Source organism: Sturnira hondurensis, unplaced genomic scaffold, assembly GCF_014824575.4.
Source record: "Sturnira hondurensis isolate 20B ecotype Veracruz unplaced genomic scaffold, ASM1482457v3 Scaffold0002840, whole genome shotgun sequence".
Lineage (NCBI taxonomy): Eukaryota > Metazoa > Chordata > Mammalia > Chiroptera > Phyllostomidae > Sturnira > Sturnira hondurensis.
This window is the reverse complement of record NW_028075471.1, coordinates 2,899,586-2,920,347: the sequence shown is the minus strand read 5'-3', so window position 1 is coordinate 2,920,347 and position 20,762 is coordinate 2,899,586. Positions and strand designations below refer to the sequence as shown.

Genomic DNA, 20,762 nt, shown 5'->3' with positions numbered 1-20,762 from the left:
CCACCCCTTACAACATAACAGGTGCATTGAGACAAAGAAATATGGCCCAAATGAAAGAACAGATCCAAACTCCGGAGAAAGAACTAAGCAATGAGGAGATAGCCAAACTATCAGGTGCAGAGTTCAAAACACTGGTAGTCAGGATGCTCACAAAAATGATTGAGTACAGATGCAAAATAGAGGAATAAGTGAAGGCTATGTCAAGTGAAACACAGAAAAACATACAGGAAACCAACAGTGAAGGGGAGGAAATAGGGACCTAAATCAATGATTTGGAATAGAAGGAAGAAATAAACATTCAACTGGAATAGAATGAAGAAACAAAAATTCAAAAAAATGAGAAGAGGTTAGGAGCTTCTGGGACAAATTTAAATGTTACAATATCTGAATCATAGAGGGGCCCAGAAAGAGAAGAGGAAGAGCAAGAAATTGAAAATTTATTTGAAAAAATAATGAAGGGAAAAATCCCCAATCTGGCAAAGGAAATAGATTTCCAGGAAGCCCAGGAAGCTTAGAGAGCCATAAAGAAATTGGATTGAAGAAAGCACACACCAAGACACATCATAATAACATTACCAAAGATTAAAGATAAGGAGAGAATCTTAAAAGCAGCAAAAGAAAAGGAAATGATTACCTACAAAGGAGTTCCTGTAAGACTATCAGCTGGTTTCTGAAAAGAAACCTTTTGAGAAAGTGGCTGGAAGGGCCTAAAAAGAAGTCTTGAAAGGCAAGGACCTGCATCCAAGATTACTCTAGCCAGCAAAGCTCTCATTTAGAATGGAAGGGGAGATAAAGTGCTTCCCAGATAAAGTCAAATTAAAGGAGTTCATCGTCACCAAGCCCTTAGTATATGAAATATTAAAGGGAATATCTAAGAAAAAGATCAAACTATGAACAGTAAAAGGACAACAAACTTACAACGATCAATAACTGAACATAAAAAAATGAAAACAAAAACAAACTAAGCAAACAACTAGAACAGGAAAAGAATCACAGAAATGGAGATCACATGGAGGGTTATCAGTGGGGAGCAGGTGAGAGGAGAATCAAGGAAAAGGTACAGGGACTAAGAAGCTTAATTGGTAGGCACAAAATAGACCGGGGGAGGTTAAGATAGTGTAGGAAATGTAGAAGTCAAAGAACTTATCTGTAGGACCCATGGACATGAACCTATGGACATGAACTGTACCCTACACCCTCCCTGCTGGGAGGATGTAGGGTACAGCAGGATAAAGGGGAGAGAAAAAGTGGGACAACTGTAATAGCATAATCAATAAAATACCCCCACAAAAAAAGAAAGTGTATCATATCATGGTTTGTTTTTGCCCAGAATGTTCCAGTGGCTTCCTGTATTTCTCAGAGTAAAACCAGTGTTCTAACAATAGATTCCAAGTGCAGGGCCCCTCCTCCCATTATTCACCCCCCCTGCAGTGTTCTGATCTACTGCTTTCCCATCCCTTATGCAGCTCTAGCCAGTCCCTTAAGCATTTGAAGTTCCCACGGCCTGGAATAACTGCGCAACTGTTCCCTTCATTTCCTTTAGCTTTAACGAAAGCTATGTTAAAGCATATGTCACCTTTCAATAAATCTTTCCCTGACCACCCTATTTAAAAATTGCAATTTATCCCTACCCTTAACATGCCCTGTTCCACCTTCCTGACTCACTTTCCTTTATAGCACTCTCACAGACTGGTTTGGCCTCCTTTTTAAAATTATTGTGACTGTCTCCCATTGGAATTTGAAATAAAAACCCATGAGGGCTGGGATATTTTGTCTGTTTGGTTCATGACTATATTACCTGTACCCCATTGCACCAAATTATTATTTGAATATATGAATTTGCCATATCTTAAAACTGATGTGAATTAATATTTGAGATTATAGTGTTACTGTATTGTTGGTTTCTCTAGTTGGTTTTGTGCCTTAACAGTGGCAATTTTAAAAATATGGCTTCAGATTGTTTGGTACCCTTCCCTGGAATGTGAGCAGGCTTATAACTACTTCAACCAACAGAACATTGCAAAAGTGATGCTATGGGACTTCTGAGGTGAGTTAATCAAAGAGTCTATGCAGTCTCTGGCTTATCTGCTGAAACACTTTCTTTGGAGTCTGTACCCCTACATGTAAGAGGTTGGATTGCCCCAAGGCTGCCATGCTGTGAGAAAGCCCAAGCCACTGGGAGAGCCATGTATAGATGCTCAGGTTGATGATTTCGGCTACTCCTAGCCTTCAAGTCATTTTTCATCCGAGGCACCAGACACATGAGTGAAAAAGCCATTTTGGAAGTGGATCTGCAAGAACTAGCTATTCCAGTTTTCTGACATCATGCTGTAGAGACAAACCATTGCTACCCTATGGATGAGTTATAGATGCTGGCTTCCAAGATGAGCCTGGCAATGGGTAGTTGTGAGTATGCAAAATACAGTGTCCGTAACTCTACATGCGCATCAACTGCCAAGAAATACCATCTCAATGAACCCCTCAGATTGCATGCTGAAAATTCTGGGTTCTTGGTATATTTACATGTTGATTGCTTGGAGAAACTGGAAGTTTTAGATCAGTTAAAGCCAATCTAGTCATGAAATTATAGAAAAATATTTAAACTGGGGGTCAGTGGTATAGTGAGATATTAAATTTTGTGACGTTGCCCATTTTCTTCTTTTATTTTTTTACTCTGCTTTAAAAACTGAGAATGGGTGTGACTAAAAATACCAGCCAGAGATCAGCATTTCAGAGTCAGCTGCCTATTAAAAATCTGCATGTTCTTAGAGCTGGAAGGGCCATTAGAAACCCACTCATAAAGCTCCATATTCTGCAGATCAGAGGGTGGGGGTATGTGTGCCCAAGATCTCAGCCTGGAACTACAGACCCCTGATTCCCAATTCTCTGTACAATGTTCTTTTCTCTCAATAGGTAGGTTTCAGCCCATTGTCTGGTTCAAAGACAGACTTCTTGCATGCTGGCCCAGGCCCTGTGAATCAGCTCACATGGTGTGCACCATTCTGTTTGGGTGTGCTTTTGTGCCCATTACTGGAGAGAATCCACACCTTCCATCTGATTCTTACAGAGATTAGTGACCCAGAAAACCATAGGTACCACTGCTCTGAATGATTTAATGATGTCATAAGGGGGCTAAATGGTAATGGAAAAAAAGTACAATAAAAAATAACTACCAGAGTAAGTTAAATCTTATATATCTCATACCAATACCAGATCCCTCGGCAAAATTCTTTTTTTTTTTTATTATCTTAAAATATTTTTAGATTTTATTTATTTTTAGAAAGAGGGCAATGGAAGGAGAGAGGGACAGAAACATCAATGTGTGGTTGCCTCTTGAGCACCCCCACTGGGCATCTGGCTCACAACCCAGGTGTTGGGAACTGCCCTGCCTGGTTGCAGGAGCTTGGCTTCAGGAGCTTGGTTTTGGGTGCTGGGAACTGCCCTGCCCTGAAAGGCTAAGGCTGAGTGAGTAACCTTGAGACCACAAGCCACTAAGGAGACAAAGCTTATCTCCCTGGCAGAGGCAGCACCTCTGATCCTTTTACTTCACCGTGCCTGGCCCCCAATGCTTGATTGGTTAGCCAATGACAGGTAAGATTCCTCAAGGGAGGGATGACCTAAGACAGACATGATTATGGGGGCCCTCAGGGAAGGACTTGGGGGGCTATAGAAGAAGGGGGTGATGGACCCTTGCCCCTCAGCTTTGACGTAGCCTGAGTCCTCATTCTGTCTGCAAGAAGTCTCCTAATCTCTTGGCTACCTTACTTCATCTGCCTGACTTAAGCCTGAAACAATGCCTTAAGCCTGAAACAATGCTAGAGGTGGGTGCTGCCCTGTGCTGGAAAGGGTGGGTTCCCTAGGGTGATCAGGCCTAAGAAAGAATACACAAAATCCTGTGAAACCTACTTTGCTAATACCCTCAATTTAAATGATAAGGGTTGAAGCCTGAAATGAGTTTGTTTCCCCCAAATTTTATGGCCCTTTAGCTATCTGACCCTGGCTCAAAATAGGCCCTCAGAGTTCTTTGAATGCTATCTTTTTGATCTTTACTGCCTGACAATGATTGATGACCCTAATCTGAGAATGTGAATCTTTGGAACCACTGGTTGCTTACTGATTATAATAATGCTCTAGGTACTTTGACACATTATTTTAGCAGATTATCTTCCCAGGGTCATGTAAGAGACCAGCAAGTAGCAAACTTTGTGGGATCTATAGCAGTCCTAACTAAAAACAAGAAGGGAAATATAGGAGATGGTTCTGCATGGTGTGGGCCCAGCTCCCACTTGGAGATGTATTGGACTGGCTCCCGCAGATAGGTTCTTGCTTGGAGAATTAGGCCTGTGTTGTACCTAGACTGCTATGAGACTTGCTTTAGCTAAAACTCCCTCACCCTGAATTGAGTCAGGAAATGTTTACTGCATACTTTAAAGTAACTTCCTAAAATCTATGCTTAACCTTCCAAGGATAAGTGTAACCAGTTCAACCACTTTTCCCTTTGCATTTGCAAACATCCTTCTTCTGTGATGTGATTAGTGGCATCCTCTCCTTTGTTTTCTGTAAAAAGTAACCACCTAAAGTGAACCTCTGCATAGTAAATGAGGACCATCATGTAAAATGCCCAGAAAAGCAATAAACGCTTGTCAAGGCAAGGGTCAGGGTGCTCTCCCCATGATAGTATGGCCAAGGCACTCCGAGGCTTTTTCTCTTTTTGAGAGAGTAGCCATGCTGTCCCTTTTCCTCCACAGGACTTGGTAGTCTGGGCGAATTTCTCGTATCTCATCCACAGTGTCTGGGACCTCATGAGCTGGGGTCTGCATCACCCAGGCATTTGCCCTGACTGGGAACTGAACCAGCAACCCTTTGGTTCCCAGGCCTGTGCTCCATCTACTGAGCCACACCAGCCAGGGCTGGCAAAATTATTTAGTTGGTTTAAGATCAATGCATAATAGGTGCATCTTTCAGATGATTAGGGATAGTTGGAGCACCAACTATCTTAGTGTCTCTTTAGACAAATTTGGCCAGTACTCACATATTAAAATCTATTTGTGATTCAAAAGCAATACACAATTGAAAGCTAATTAGGTATTACTTCTCTTTGTATCTGTTGCAATAGTTAAGGCAGAGAGAACTAGGGTCTTTACAGATAAATCCTGTAAACACAGAGACTAACAATAGAAGTTTAGTTTTCATGTACACCACCTTCCAATATGGGTGCTCATCAGACTTTTCAGATGGCATTTTGGGAACCAAGGCTCCTTTATCTTGGGGTTCTGCTAACTTTTGGGGTCTTGAAGTCCCTTACTTCTCTCCAGCAGGCAGGGAAATGGGCGAGTTGAAGACAAGCTAGAAGGTTTTTATGGAAGTTTTGCTTCTCATTTCTACCCATGTACCACTGGCCAGATAGGTCACATGGCCCATCTCCACACAAGGGTGGTGGTGATGAGGCTTCCTAACGACTACTCTACACCAGCAGTTTCCAACTGGTGTGCCACAGCAGGCACACTGGTGTGCCGCGAGGATTTTTAAAACATGAAATACCCTACTATTTATTTAGTCAGGCCCTTAGATTGTCAAATAAAAAAGTGACAATGGCTGATACAACAGTTGCCATCTGGTGTGAATTCATCAAAATTATACCTATTTTTGGCAGATCAATAAAAATATATTTTTTGCTGTGCCATGGAATTTTAGTAATGAGTTTATGTGTGCCATGAGATGAAAAAGGTTGAAAATTCTGCTCTCTACTATTGAAGAGAGGCATGAATCTTCATTGGACAACTGGACCCCTCTGCTATAGTCAGAGTGAGCATTTTAAGGTTTCTAAATCAAAGAGATGGATTACATGTCTGACGTGGTACTTTTAGACAGTCTATGAAATCTGAATGTGGATTACAATCTTCATGTACCTGACATGTTAGGAATTCAGGTGATCCTCAGAAACTGTGAGGTCAGGATTGATTGAAAAATAGTGTAGTTAAGAAAGGAAAATTATAATTCATGAGTAATTAGAGATACTATTAATAGTTTATTTTTTATCGAGTGACACAGAGGGAAAGGACACAATATGGATTTTGAGCTGGTTTATATTATAGTAGAACTTGTACAATTATAGAAAAGAGAACTCTGTTGCAAAACTATTGCCACAAGTTTAGCTTTGTTAGTGCATATTTTCCCTTAAAAATGTTTTTGTGCTTGGCAGAAATTTTAACAGCATATGCCTGTACCCGATGGTTTTATTTGTGTTGTGTTGCTTTGTTGCTTCTTGGTTTTTTAATTTGTTTTATGCGAGCTTAACCTCTCTCTTCAAACTTGCTTATGATTTTTAGTTTGGAATTGGGATTGGTTATGGTATGAAATTATCATGAATCTCATTCTCATCTTTTTTCATTGAGATGCTTTTAATGCCATGTTGTATCATAACTGGTGACTTGTGAAATATATTTTTCTGCCATTTACTGTGGAACAACTCTGACAGGTGACTTACTTTCTGTTTTCTCATCTATAAGGTTTTATTGGTCAAGTGCTCTCCAGCTCTCTTGGAATTAATGTTTAGGGTTAAGTCACTTTCTATGGAAATTTGAAGTGTTATGTGATTCACCCAGTGGGGTGCTGAAACTGGATTATAGTAGCCCATGATGGCTGAATAGTGGAAACTTGTTTTAACAACCTATGTTACAAATTACATATCCGAACTTAGGACTAAAGTACTTGCATTAATTTCCTAATTTTTATTATATTTTGTTGTTATCTGTGCTCTTGAGGTTATTATATTTATTGTGTCCATAAGCTGGAAATGCCATACAGTGGGGTGTTATTGGGTCTCTCTTCTCAGTGGTACCACCTAGGTACCTTGAAGTTGGCCATGGTGGGTGCTATTTGTTCTATATTTATCAGCAGCCCCTGGGATGCACACACCACAGATCATAGTCCACATGGTGTTTTGAGGCCTGGAGGAGACAAATGATGCCAGGAACATTGTAGATGCATGAAAAAGGATGGAGACTTTTAGGGTCATTCCTTCAGAGAAATCTGTCGTTACCATGAAACCTCAAAGTGACTAGTGTTGCCCAATCATTGCTTTCCAGAGACTCCAAAAGGACATGGAATCTCTTTCTGTTTCTCTAGTCATACAACAGATTCCAAAATACTTGACTCCATCCCTTTCAGGGATATGTTAGAGGAAAAAAAAATGTCCTAACTGATGTGAGACCATTTTGAATAATTAAGAAGCACAAATTCAATTCTAATCCTTCTTAAATTGGAGGCTGAGAACGAGTTTTGCACTAGTTTGTTTGTTTGTGCTAGTGACGACTTTGAGAAGAAAATATGCTTCCCCTGCTGCCCCCACTTTGACAGCACATCGGAGCTGTGCTGGTGATTCTGCAGTGCTGGTCCCTGGGCACGGGCACCACCGTCCATGACCAGGTCTTCTTAGGCGCTGACAAGAAAGAACAGTATAGTAGGATATGGGCGAAATGTCTGTTTTCTTATACTGGAAGGACTATATTTTATTCTGGGATTCTGTTCTTCCGATAACTTTAATGTTGATTTATTCTCTTTTCAAAAAATGTATTGTTGTTCAGTTACAGTTGTCTTGCTTTTTTCCTCATTGATTTCTCCTACCTTGCCCGCCCCCCCCCCCCCCCCGCCTTCGTCCAACTCCCAGAATCAATCCCCTGCGTTCTGTGCCCATGAGTCCTCTATTCATGTTCCTGTGCTTGCTCTTTCCTCTTCTTTCCCCTGTTATTCCCCTCCCACCTCCCCTCTGGTCACTGTCAGTTTGTTTTTTATCTACAATTCTCTGGTTCTGTTTTGCTTATTTATTTGTTTTGTTGATTAGGTTCCACTTACAAGTGAGATCGTATGGTATTTGTCTTTCAACACCTGGCTGATTGCACTTAGTTCCGTCCATAGTGTTGTGAAGGGTTGGCGTTCTTTCTTTCTGCTGTGTAGTATTCCATTGTGTAAATGTACCTTAGTTTTTGGATCCACTCATTTCCTAATGGGCACTCAGGCTGTTTCCAGCACTTGACTATTGTAAATAATGCTGCTATGAATATAGGGGTATATAGGTTCTTTTGAATTGGTGATTCAGGGTTCTTAGGGTATAATCCCCATTGTGGATCAAAAGGCAGCTCCACCTTTAGTTTTCTAAGGAAATTACATACTGTTTTCCACAGTGGCTGCACCAGTCTGCATTCCCACCTACAGTGCCCTACGGTTCCCTTTTCCCCACAACCACTCCAGCACTTGTTGTTTGTTGATTTATTAATGGTGGCCATTCTGACTGATATGAAGTGGTATTTCATTGTGGTTTTAAATTGCATCTCTCTAATGGCTAGTGATGTTGAACATTTTCTCATGTGTCTCTGGGTCCTCTGCATGTCCTCCTTGGAGAAACATTTTAAAAAATGTTTGTGGTCTGCCATGGCCCATGTGGCCTAGTGGATTGAGTGTCAGCCTGCAAATCAAAAGGTCACTGATTTGATTCTCGATCAGAGCATATGCCTGGGTTGAGGGCCAGGTCCCCAGTTGGGGGTGTGTGAGAGTCAGCTGACTGATGTTTCTCTCCCTTTTTTCTCTCTCCTTTCCTTTCTCTTTAAAAATAAATAAATAAAATCTTTTTAAAAAGTAAAAAATGTTTGTGGTACCATGGAATGTAAATGCCTAAACCTACTTCACGTTGACATTAAATGATTTTTCTAGAAGCAAATAAAAGTCTTATGGAATTACTCTATATGTGACTTCAATTCAAATAATTCTTAATGGAATTACTTTATAGGTAACTTGTATTAGCAGCATGGATGTGTGTTGGCACTTTCCTTTATTCCTGTTATTGTCAATTTCATAAAACTGTTGATCATTAATATTAAGAAAATTAAAGCATGAACTGAAAAAAAGCCTTCTTTATCTATCTCTTTTGCTAAGACAACCTTTTAAAGTTTTAATAGAACTGTTCTTTTGAGAAGAGGCATGCAAAAAAGTGAGCCTTCAAGCTTAAAAACTGCAATTACATTGTTTTCTTTTTACCTAAGGAAATATTCATCATTTTCCAGAAGTTCTTAAGTCTACATCTGGCTTTAACCATTTTTCTCTCCCCTCCAACACTGTTGATATTAATACCAGTTTTAATTTTTTTGCACAAACATATCACACACACATGTGATTTTGAACAAGGACTGAAACTGTAAATTAGGAAGCAAGAGATTCACAGGGTTTCATCAGATCAGTTCACTCCAAAAAGGGACACAGTTGTACTGAAAAGGTTTTTACATTGCTCATTTCAAACTTACCTCAGTAGCAAAATGCCATGCGTGCAACAGATTTGCAACTACATTAGTCATTTTCTTTCCTCCGTTTTCTTGCTGTGTTTGTATTGGGAGCGTAGAGCGATATAATTTAGTAAATTATGATTTGATGGCTGGGCAACAGCCTCAGTGTTGAACAGTATTAGGGCTATAATTACTTGCTGGCTTTGTCAGAGTTGACATTAATTATTGATGGAAGTTTCAGAAATAGCGCATGTGCCAGGAGCTTTGCACCGGAACTCAGGCTCCAGGCAGGAGGGATGCTAAAGAGGGTGGGGGAAGAGGTACCTGTGGCTTGTTTATGTCTGTGCACAGCAAACCTGTATCTGGAGGGCTGTGTGGTACCTGTATAAAGGTCATGGTGTAACGGGAGGATGAACCGTCAGGCTTATTTCTATCGTGTTCCTCCCCAGGAACTGCACCGAAGAAGCCAACTTCAGCAGGAGCCAGCCAAGACGAAGGCTCTCCAGACTGTCATTGAAATGAAGGTAGGAGCTGCTCACATTTGTCAAAAACAGCTGTGCCTCTGGAGTTTGTTTAAACTTGATGGTGCCTAACATAAAACATGTGAATTGAATGTTGTATTTTTCTCTAGGCACCCTGATGAGTGCTTTTTTTCCTAAATCTTTTTGCCTTCCTGGGTACATTTAATTTCTTGGCCCTTTAATTAGGATTCTTTTTCTGAGCAAAAGAATAAAGGGCTCAAGTATCCCTTGGCTGAAAGGAGCTGGGTTCTTTTCCAGAGTATGGCCAGTGCTTTCAAGCTTAAAAGAGGTTTTGTGTGTGCTTTGAAAGTAAATTTCTAAACCTGGAAATATTCTTTTTTTCCTCCCACTCACATTACAATGAAAAGACACTTTGAGAAACTAAGATCTGGCAAAGAAAAGGAGTTTTATATGCAATGGAGTCATTTTAATAGCTTAAATGGTACTATTAGCAAAATTTACTTATCAATGAATAATACTTTCTCTTGACTCCAGTATTTTCTCCTAACCAAGCCTAGAAGTAATAATTTTAAAAAAACTCTCCAGGTATTCTTTTAGCTGGGGAAGCATTAGAGATACGCTATTTAAAAAGAATCAAAGATTCTCCTGGATGGATTTGGGGCATTTAAGAAATAATGAAGTAAGTGATGATGGCCAAGTCATGATATATGGTTAAGAAACAGATCTAAATGAAACCCAATTGCTCTGTCAGTATCTAGAAATTTGAAGTCTTTTTTACTTACAGTTTTGGACAGAAGGAAGCAAATAGTATTTATCTTAAGAATAAATAGCCCTTGATTTAAATTGCTACATAAGGAGAAATAATTCATAACAACAATGTTTGCAATTTAGTAATTTCACACTTGAGGTTAACTCTGGTCACCATCAGCCAACGAGACAGTTAAGAAGCTTGCTGGCAGGATAACGGTCTTTCTGGTAGCACAGGATTTTGAATTGTCTACCAAAAAATTCCCACGTCCTGGGGAAGAAGAAATTAATATGAACTATTGAGTTCTTGGCATGTACAATTCTGATTTAGGATTTATTGTTTCTGTTCAATCACAGTGTCTTCATCCAAGTAGATTTTTGTGGAAATAATGTAGAACATTTGTTTTCAAACTATATAATTCCCAAAGGTTACAGGAGTCAAGTACTCATAATGTGTTTGCAGTAGGTTGGTTTGAAATATATTATCTATGGGACCACCTGCCAGTAAGATTAAAAAGTAATTGCTGATTTTGACTCATCAATTTATTTTGAATTTATGTAATTTTAACTTATTTTGAAAAGATACTTATTCCACACCTGAGGGGGGATGGCTTGTAACTGAGATTTCATCCCCACTTCACATTCATTAGAACCAAATTGGAAACCTTTTCAAGGTGGAAAAAGAAAAGGAAAGGAAAGAAAAAGACAAAAAAAATTATTTTAATGTTTTATTTATTTATTTTTTTGTGAAGAGCCAGTCAGACCCCTCTCCACTCACCTCCACACATACATCCACACAATTAGTAATGGATCAGAAGATGCATGTAAAATCTATTTTCAAATTATTATGTTTTTTTCTTTAGAAAAGAATGCCTTCTAAAAATCTTTGGAGAAACCAGGAATGACATGTCTTCCAGTGCTTTGGGCATTTTCCTAGCACAGGTCACTATAAAGACAAATCGGTTTGATTCTAGCTTACTGTTTTTAGTGTCCTATGTTTTGTTAGAAAAATAAATAAATAAAAGCACTCATTTGGGATGTCTTCCGGGGAAGGCATAAAAACATGATTTTTAGGGGAAATTTATGCCCATACATTTTTAGTAAATTGAGTCAGTACTTTTTCTCTTATGACACCAATGCTGCTGATATGTTGAACACATATTTAGGACAAATAATGACCAATATATTTGTCAGGGTATCAAGCCTGGGGTTTTTCCTGTTGTCTTTTGGATGTCTGCTCATTTACAGAGTTCTGCCTCTGTTTTGTCAGTGGAGAAGTCTGGGTCCCATTAGCATCTATACTCAACATGCATAAATTGGATTATGGAGGCAGCTGGTAGAGGGTCACTTCCTCAGCCACGTGTGGGTGGCTTGTGATAGAGGCTGTGATCTCATCTGATTTTGTATGTTACATCCCTTTAAAATTGGAGGGCACATTGGAAGCCAGCATTTTACAAACCTTAGGGTTGACTCCCAAATAGAACTGACTCTTAATCCTGGTGGGTGGAATTCCAGACACTGTTTTGTTTTAACTTAAACACTTTTGGGTAAACATTAATGTTGTCTATAATACATTGGCAAAATCTGAAGTCAAAGGGAGCTTTTCCTACAGTAAATTGGATCTGTAGTTTCAGGGACATGACAGAATTAAGAGCTTAGAAGTTATCCCTACTTATCCCTTGGTTCTTAGTGAATCTGACCCCATGTCTTCTCCACACATATCCTCTGCATCAACCCAAGAAAGGTATTTATTGTGAAAATCTGTGAAATCTTGCCCAACCCAAATACTTCAGACCCACAATCTCATACTTCTAGTGACTCTCTACATATCCCTCGATACTTTTAGAGTTGTGAAGATACCTTGTTGTGGGGCAAGCCTTGGAGAGGATGATTTGCTCACATGACAACAGAGGACCATTTTCTGGTGACCATCACATTTGTTGCCAGCCAGTTGAGCCAGGGAAGCTAAAGTCACCTAAATGAAAATGAAGGGGAGCAAAGTGAATTAAAGCTATTTGTGGTTTATCTTCTTGCAGGAAACTCCAAAGTTTAATTTTGATCCTGATTTGGTCTGGCAGGTATGTTCCAGGTTTGCACTGTTAGAACACTGTGTGTGTTTCTCAGAAAAGTTAGTTTTCTTGTGGATGTTGCAGTGCTGCTCCTCCTTTTCTTACCTTTGTGTCTAAAAATTCTTTACTGAGCTCCTCTTTTCTATTCTTATGTAGAACTGTCAATAAAAATGGCAGTTTAAAAGCGTTTAACCCCCTTTTTTCCTTCTTTAATGTTAAGTCTTTGGGAAGAATGTATTTTTAATCTACTTTTACTATAAATTTGACATGGCATAAACATGATATTCAAAAGTTGCACTTTCTTGGGTTCAGTCATAAAGCTGCATCCAGGTTTTTTTTAAGGATAATGAATTCTAGTAATGACAGTACTTGTCAGGTAATCTCAATTTTTTTCTTTGTTAGTCAGAACTTCTAAACAAATCAAAATCTAATTCAGAATGGCTTAAGCCAAAAGGAAATGTATTGGCTCATGTAAATGGAAAAAATACCCCAGGAGTGTTGCTTCAAGCATAGCTTGATCCAGGGGTTCAAAAAATATTCACAGATCCCATTTTCTCTCTTTCCACCATGGATTTTGGCTTCCTTCGCAGGAGCTCCATTTTCAGACCACCTCTTTCTCCCTGTCTGAACAAGATGGCTGCGGCAGCTCCCACAACCACAGAAGGAAGGAACAGGGAAAAAGTTGTGTTTTTTACAAAATGCGAAAAACCCAACCAACCCTAATAATAATTACTGAGATGGGGCATAAAACCTCATTCAGATGCAACAGCTCAGGCTGAAAAGAAAATGCATAAAGTTCCCTAGTTCTCATTTACTTATGAATTAAATGGCATTCAAGGAAAACAAGCTTTATGCTAGCACTAAACTCAGCAGAATTTATCAAATGGGACATATATGTGATGTCAGGGTTTTAGTAAAAGTTGCAGAAAATATACTTGATCTGGGGAAAGTGGTTTAAGAAGCTAGGGGCATAATGTCATCGTGGGATGGTATCTCTGTGGCAACTGAAGTGAAGATTGTGAGTGTTTAGCTTTCTAGTCACATGGCCAGCCAGGGCACGTGTGTGTCATGTGTGGTTCTTCTAGAGTACCAGGCTTTGCTATGGGAACTGCACTGTAAGTAATTCAAGATGAACCTTGACTAAATAGTTTACCTATAGTTGTGCTGTTGATGAAAAAAATGTAACTTTGCATTCAGGTGCTAAACTTTAGCGATGAGGTTGATTTTTGTTAATAAAACTAAAAGCCAAGCCTTGGTGCTCAGGAAGATGATAACTCTTCTTCTCCATGTGGTTGAGCTGACTGGCAGTTGAGTTAAGTTTCCCTTAAAAGATACCTTGTTGTTTGGTCAGATCCAGCCATTTCAGTTCTAGCAGACATGGAAGGAACGTGCTGAAACATGGGAAGGCAAGAGCTACTTGCCAACCCCAGGTCACACAAGCTAAGGAGGGATTTTGATTCTCAACCTAGGCCATTGAATGCATACCAATTTTCATTGTGAACTTAATTCAAGTCCTAGGATCTAATCAGTAAAACCATGTAATACCTGAAATGTTTTTCTGGCTGTGGGTTTATTTCATCTATCTTTTGAACGGTTACTTCTTAGAGTCTAAACACTAAACTCTATTTAGAGTTATTTCTTCTTCCAGAATGATGTGTTCATATAAAATTTGTATCAATTCTAGTTTTTCTAGTCTAGCCATTATGATGGATTTTAGGACTTAAAAGCTGCCTGGGCTCCTTTTGTGGCAATTGAAAAAAAAATAACAGCAATAAGGACAATGATACCACCTGTACTGCCAGTGACAGCCCACAGCCCAAACACCACTAACCATTGGGTAGCCAGGCATAGGGAACCTGGCAAATGAAAACTTGCGAATAGGCATAATTAGCCATGTTTTACAGATGAGAAAGCCATGTTTGAGAGAGGATAAGCAACCTGCTCAGGGTTCTATAGCTAGTTGGTTGGCAGTTAACATTTGAACACAGGTTTCTCCTTCAAAGCTCTTACACCTCTAGTTCTCTGGTCTGCTTTTACTGAAGGTGGCTCATACATTCAACTCGTTTTACTATGAACACTTATTTTGGAAATGATGCATTGAAGTTTGCATCGTAGAACAGGTTGAGGCAGCTCATGAGAACTGGAAAGGTCTATTTGGTGTTTTTGATTAGATCAAGGCTTGGTGTATTTTGTGCTATAGAGTAAGACTCACCCTTTCTACATGTATGTTTTATCAGCCTTCAAAGTTGGCTCCAAATATGTGCCCTACAGCCAACATATTCCCTGTTCCCCCCTGAATTTTAAGTCTTGCTCTGAAGTCTGTAAAACAGTGTGGAACATAACTCATTCAAATTTGGAAAGCCCTGTGTTTTTGATGTGCACTATCCATTTACAATACCAAAAATTGTACTTTAGCTTATTTTTTTCTTGAGAAATTTCTTCATCTTCTCATTTTTCAACTCAAAAAAAGAACCTTTTTCTATTTAACTATTTTTTTAAATAAGGAGGGAAATGTGGGTTTTAAATTATAGCCAGAAAAAGCAAAATGTCAAGTTAAATGTTAGCTCTGGATGATATATAGTTGTCATTTAGAAGCAAGGAAGATAAAAAAAATGAGACTTTCTTTTTTGCCCAAACTCTTATGATGTGTTTGATCCTAAATGAGTTACCAGCTGATGATTTCTGCAATAAACAGGTTCAATTTGTGTGAATTTAACTCCTGAAGTGAGTCACAAACACCAGTGTTTATCATGCATCTATGCTGTACACAGCACTGTGGAGGGCCTTTCAGAAAAACTGAGCTCAGTCTTTAAGATGCTAATGGAAAAAGTACATAAACCAGGGTCTAAATAGTGACCTAAAATGGCAAAATGGGTTGCAGGGGCCCAGAATATACCAAATGAGCGAGGGGTGGGGGATGCTTCTTGGAGGAGGCAGCACCTGAGGAGGGCCTTGATCCGTAAAGACTGGCATGATCTTGATAAAAGGGAGAAGAATGGTTTATTGACAGTGAGAACGATATGAGCAAAGCCAACACAGATGGAAAGTATGAGGAGGGTCTGGGTAAGAGCAGGTCATTCAGTTTGGTTGAGAGGAGACTAGATTTTAAAAGCAATGGAAGATTAAATTAAACCATAAGAAAGTGAGAGAAAAGAAATAAAGCTATTCAGTCATCTGTTGATTAGTACTTAGGATGCTTCCATATCTTGACTATTGTAAACAACCCTGTAATGCACGTAGGGATACATAATTCTTTTTGAATTAGTGTGTTGGATTTCTTTGGATAAATACCCAGAAATGGAATGGCTGGGTTATAAGGTAGTTCTACTTTTAATTTTGTAAGGAAGCTCCATATTGTTTTCCATCGTTGCTACACCAATTTACAATCCCACCAGCAATGCAGGTTTCCTTTTTCTCCACATCTTCACCAACACTTACTTGTTGACTTATTAATGATAGCATTCAGGTGTGAGGCGATATTTCATTGTGGTTTTAATTTGTATCTCTCTGATGATTAAGGATATTGAGCATCTTTTCATATATGTACTTCTTGGAGAAATGTCTATTTATGTCCTCTGCCCATCTTTTGATTGGATTGTTTGTTTTGGTGTTAAGTTGTATCAGTTCTTTCTAAATTTTGAATATTAACCCCTATTGGATATATCATTGGCAAATATCTTCTTCCATTCAGTAGGTTGTCTTTCATTTTGTTGATGTGGTAGATATATACTATGGAATATTCCTCGGCTGTAAGAAGAATGAAATCTTACCATTTGCAACAATATGGATGGACCAAGTGCAATAAGTCAGACAGAGACAGACAAATATCATATGATTTCACTTATTTGTGGAACCTAAAGAACAAAATAAAGAAACAAACAACAGAAAGAGACTCATAGATACAGAAAACCAAGTGAGGGCTGTCGGAAGGGAGGGGACTTGGGGGGTCTGAGTGAAAAAGGTGAAGGAATTAAAGGGGACAAATTGGCAGTTACAAAAGAGTCATGGGTTGTAAAGTGCAGCACAGGGAATATAGTCAATATATTGTAATTATTATGTATGGTGTCAGGTGGGGACTACACTTATCAGGGCAAGTACTTTGTGAATTGTACGGATGTCCAACCACTATGCTGTATACCTGAAGTGGTTATAAAATAATACTGAATGTCAACTGTAATCAAAATATTCAAAATAAGAAATAAAGATAAAAGTTGAAATTAATAAAATACAAATCAGACATATTCTAGAGGAGAATACCTAAGCCAGGGGTGTCAAACTCATTTTCACTAGGGGCCACATCGGCCTCATGGTTGCCTTCAAAGGGCCAAATGTAATTTTAGGACTGTGTAAACGTAACTACTCCTTAGCAGTTAAGCGAGAGCCCGGTTCTGCTGTCAGGTAGAAACAAGGTGCTGGGCCAGATAAAACAAGGTGGAGGGCTGGAGTTGGCCTGAGGGTTTTGTGTTTACCACCTGTGACCTCAACTAAATGCTGCTTCTTTTTTTTTTTTAAGACACACTTATCAGCGTCATGAGTAGACTATATAAGTGCTGCTTCTTTTAAGAGATTAACAAAAATGCAAATCCTGGTTAGAATCGAGGAAAACAGCACAGATTACCATTATCAGGAATGAAAGAGGGCCTTTGCTATGAATCTTATTGACATTAAAAATCTGGGAGGATTTTATTAACAGTGTTATGATAATAAAGTTATAATTTTAGATATATTCTTTTAAAAATACAAGTTGTCAAAACCACATGTGAAAAAATAAAATATCTGAGTTGCATATATGTAAAAAAAGGACTCTAGTCCTGGCTGGTGTGGCTCAGTGGATTGAGTGCCAGCCTGCAAACCAGAGGTCCTTCGTTTGATTTCCAGTCAGGCTCATGCTTGGGTTGCAGACCAGGTCCCCAGCTGGGGCATGCAAGAGGCAACCAATCTGCATCTCTTGCACATTGATGTTTCTTTCCCTTTCTTTCTTCATCTATTCCTCTCTCTCTCTAAAAAAAAATCTAAAAAAATTTTCAAAATGACTCTAGAATTTTAAATCTCACCACCACCACTAACAACGCCTTCTGATAATTCAAAAAGCAAACCAAACAAAATAACTGCAGGCCCAGATGGCATCTTCAGTGGATTTTTCTAAACATGTGAAGAAAAAAATTACATCAATCATACAGAAACTCTTCTAGAAAATAAAAACAGGGGAATGCCTCCCATCTTAGTTTTGAGGCCAATACGACCTTGATTTTAATACCCAACAAAGCCATTACAAGAAAGGAGTTTTACAAAACCTCTTTCAAACCTGATGTAAAATATCCTGGTGAACTGAATCCAGTGACAATTAAATCACAGGACTAAACTGTGCTTGTTCCAGGAATGCAAGGACTTACTTTTGGATATCAATGTTATTTACCAAATATCAAATGTTATTTAATAGGATAAAGCAGTAAAATTAATATAATTTTAGTAAATGCAGAAAAAGCATCCAAGTACAACATCCAGCCATGACTCCCCCCATAATAATAATAATACTTTCAGCAAACTTAGATTAGGAGAGGGTTTTCTTAATCTAATAAGAGGTAGCCACAAGACAGCTATAAAAAACATTATTTTGGGTTATGAAATATTGAAAGCTTTCCCTGGGGAACAAGGAACAGGACAAGAATGCGTATTACTGTCATTGGTGTTCAGCAATGTTCTGGGCATCCAAAGTATAGGAATTAGAAAGGAAGAAGTAAAACCACTTTTATTCATAGGCACCATGATTTGTAAGGAGTCTCAATCCATGTAGAAACTAATATTAGAGTAATAAATGAACTTAGCCGGATAGGTTGTCAGTATTTTATTTTTTATTTCTTTTTCTTTTCTTAAAAGAGGAGTGTATTCATTTTTTTAAAACAACTTTATTTATTTTTAGACAGAGGGGAAGAGAGGGAAAGAATCATCAATATGTGGTTGCCTCTCACATGCCCCCTACTAGGGTCCTGGCCAGCAACCCAGGCATGTGCCCTGACTGGGAATCGAACTGGTGACCCCATTGGTTTGCAGGCCAGCACTCAATTCACTAAGCCACACCAGCCAGGGCAGTTGTCAGTATTTTAAAATGAGCCATATTTCTACATTCCAGTAACAATTACAAAATGAAATTTAGAAAACAGTATCATTTACAATGGTATTGAAAAAAAATGAAAATATCCAGGAACAAATCTAACAATGGTTGTACAAGATCTAATTTAAGAAGAAGATACAAAATATAATTATATACAGACTAACCAAAATATTGAAACAAATGAAATAGCTATTTTTTTTTCAATTTTTTTATTTAATCATTTTTAAAGTATAGTTTTCTGTCTATTACTCCCATCCCATCCCACTCCCCATCTGAAATAGCTATTAATAATAGAGTAGATAAATAGTGGAGATTTATACAANAATGAAATTTAGAAAACAGTATCATTTACAATGGTATTGAAAAAAAATGAAAATATCCAGGAACAAATCTAACAATGGTTGTACAAGATCTAATTTAAGAAGAAGATACAAAATATAATTATATACAGACTAACCAAAATATTGAAACAAATGAAATAGCTATTAATAATAGAGTAGATAAATAGTGGAGATTTATACAATGAAATGCTATGAGGCAATGAGAAGGACCAAATTATTGCTTCATGTAATGACATAACTGAATACCTCCAAAACAGTATTGAAAGAAATCATACAAGAACACACACAATATGATTCTGTTCTTAATTTGTGTTTGAAAAGCAGGCAAAAGTAACCAGTGGTGTTAGATGTCTGGATAGTGGTTAATCTGGAGAAGGAAAAGGTATGGAGGTTGAAAGAAGGCATAAAGGAAACTTTTGGAGTACAAGAAACATTTTAAAAAGATTTTATTAATTTATTTTTAGAGACAGGGGAAGGGAGGGAAAGGAGGAGAGAAACATCAGTGTGTGGTTGCCTCTCACACAGCCCCTACTGCTGGCCTGGCCCACAACGAAGCATGTGCCCTGACTGGGGATTGAACCAGTGACCCTTTGGTTCGCAGGCCAGCACTCAATATGCTCAGCCACACCAGCCAGGGTGTAATATTCTATTTCATGATCTGATTTGCATGTGCCCAGGTATAGTCATTGTGTCATAATTCATCATGATGAAAACCCACGATTTGGCTATCTTCTTATATATAATATATTTTAACAATTCACTTAAAAATAAAGGAAGAACAACTAACTCAACAATAAAAAGGTAAATAATGCTATTAAAAATTTGGCAAAGGATTTGAATAGACATGTCCCATAGAAAACATATATATGGTTCTAGCTAGTGTGGCTTAGTTGCTTGAGCATCAGCCTGTAAACCAAAAGGTCTCCGGTTTGGTTCCCAGTCCGGGCACGTGCTTGGGTTGCTGGTTCAGTCCCAGTCAGGTGTGTGTGAGATGCAACAGATTGATGTTTCTCTCTCATATCGGTGTTTCTCTCCCTCTCCCTAAAATCAGCAAGTAACAAAAATTTAAAAAAAAGAAAACATGCAAATGGTCAAGAAGGATAGGAAAATATGTCCAAAATGATTTGTTGTTAGTGAAATGCAAATCAAAAACACAGTTGGATACACTTTATCCACCACCAGGATGGCTAAAATAAAAAGGACAACAAATATTGGGGGAGATGTGGAAAAATCTCCTATATTGATGGTAGGAATGTAAAATGGTTTAGTCCATTTTAGAAAAGTATTTGGCTGTTCCTCAAAATGTTAAACATAGTGTTACCATGTGACCCAGTAGTTCTTCTCATAGTTATAAACCTTAATTGAAAACACACGTACATATAAAAAACAGTACACAAATGGCTCACATCACCATAATTTTTTTGTTTTTTAAAAATATACTTTATTCCTGGCTGGTGTAGCTCAGTGGACTGAGCGAGGGCCTGCGAACCTGATGATCGCGGTTCGATTCCCAGTCAGGGCACATGCCTGGGTTGCAGGCCAGTTCCCAGCAGGGGACGCACGAAAGGCAACCATACATTGATGTTTCTCTCCCTCTCCTTCCCCTCTAAAGATAGATAAATAAATAAAATCTTTAATAAAAAATATACTTTATTGATCATACTATTACAGTTGTCCCATTCCCCTCCTTTATTGCCCTCCACTCTGTACACCCCCTCCCACCCTCATTCTCCCTG

At 38.5% G+C, this 20,762-nt stretch overlaps 1 protein-coding gene across 1 annotated transcript in view; it reads left to right on the top strand.

Moving 5' to 3' along the window:
- Window positions 1–9,685: 9,685 nt before the first annotated feature.
- Window positions 9,686–20,762, top strand: part of ERC2 (ELKS/RAB6-interacting/CAST family member 2) — a 669,672-nt gene continuing 658,595 nt past the window's right edge. Inside the window, exon 1 of the mRNA XM_037041287.1 lies at window positions 9,686–9,799. Within this exon, the coding sequence (XP_036897182.1) occupies window positions 9,686–9,799 (114 nt within the window). The remainder of the gene's footprint in view (window positions 9,800–20,762) is intronic.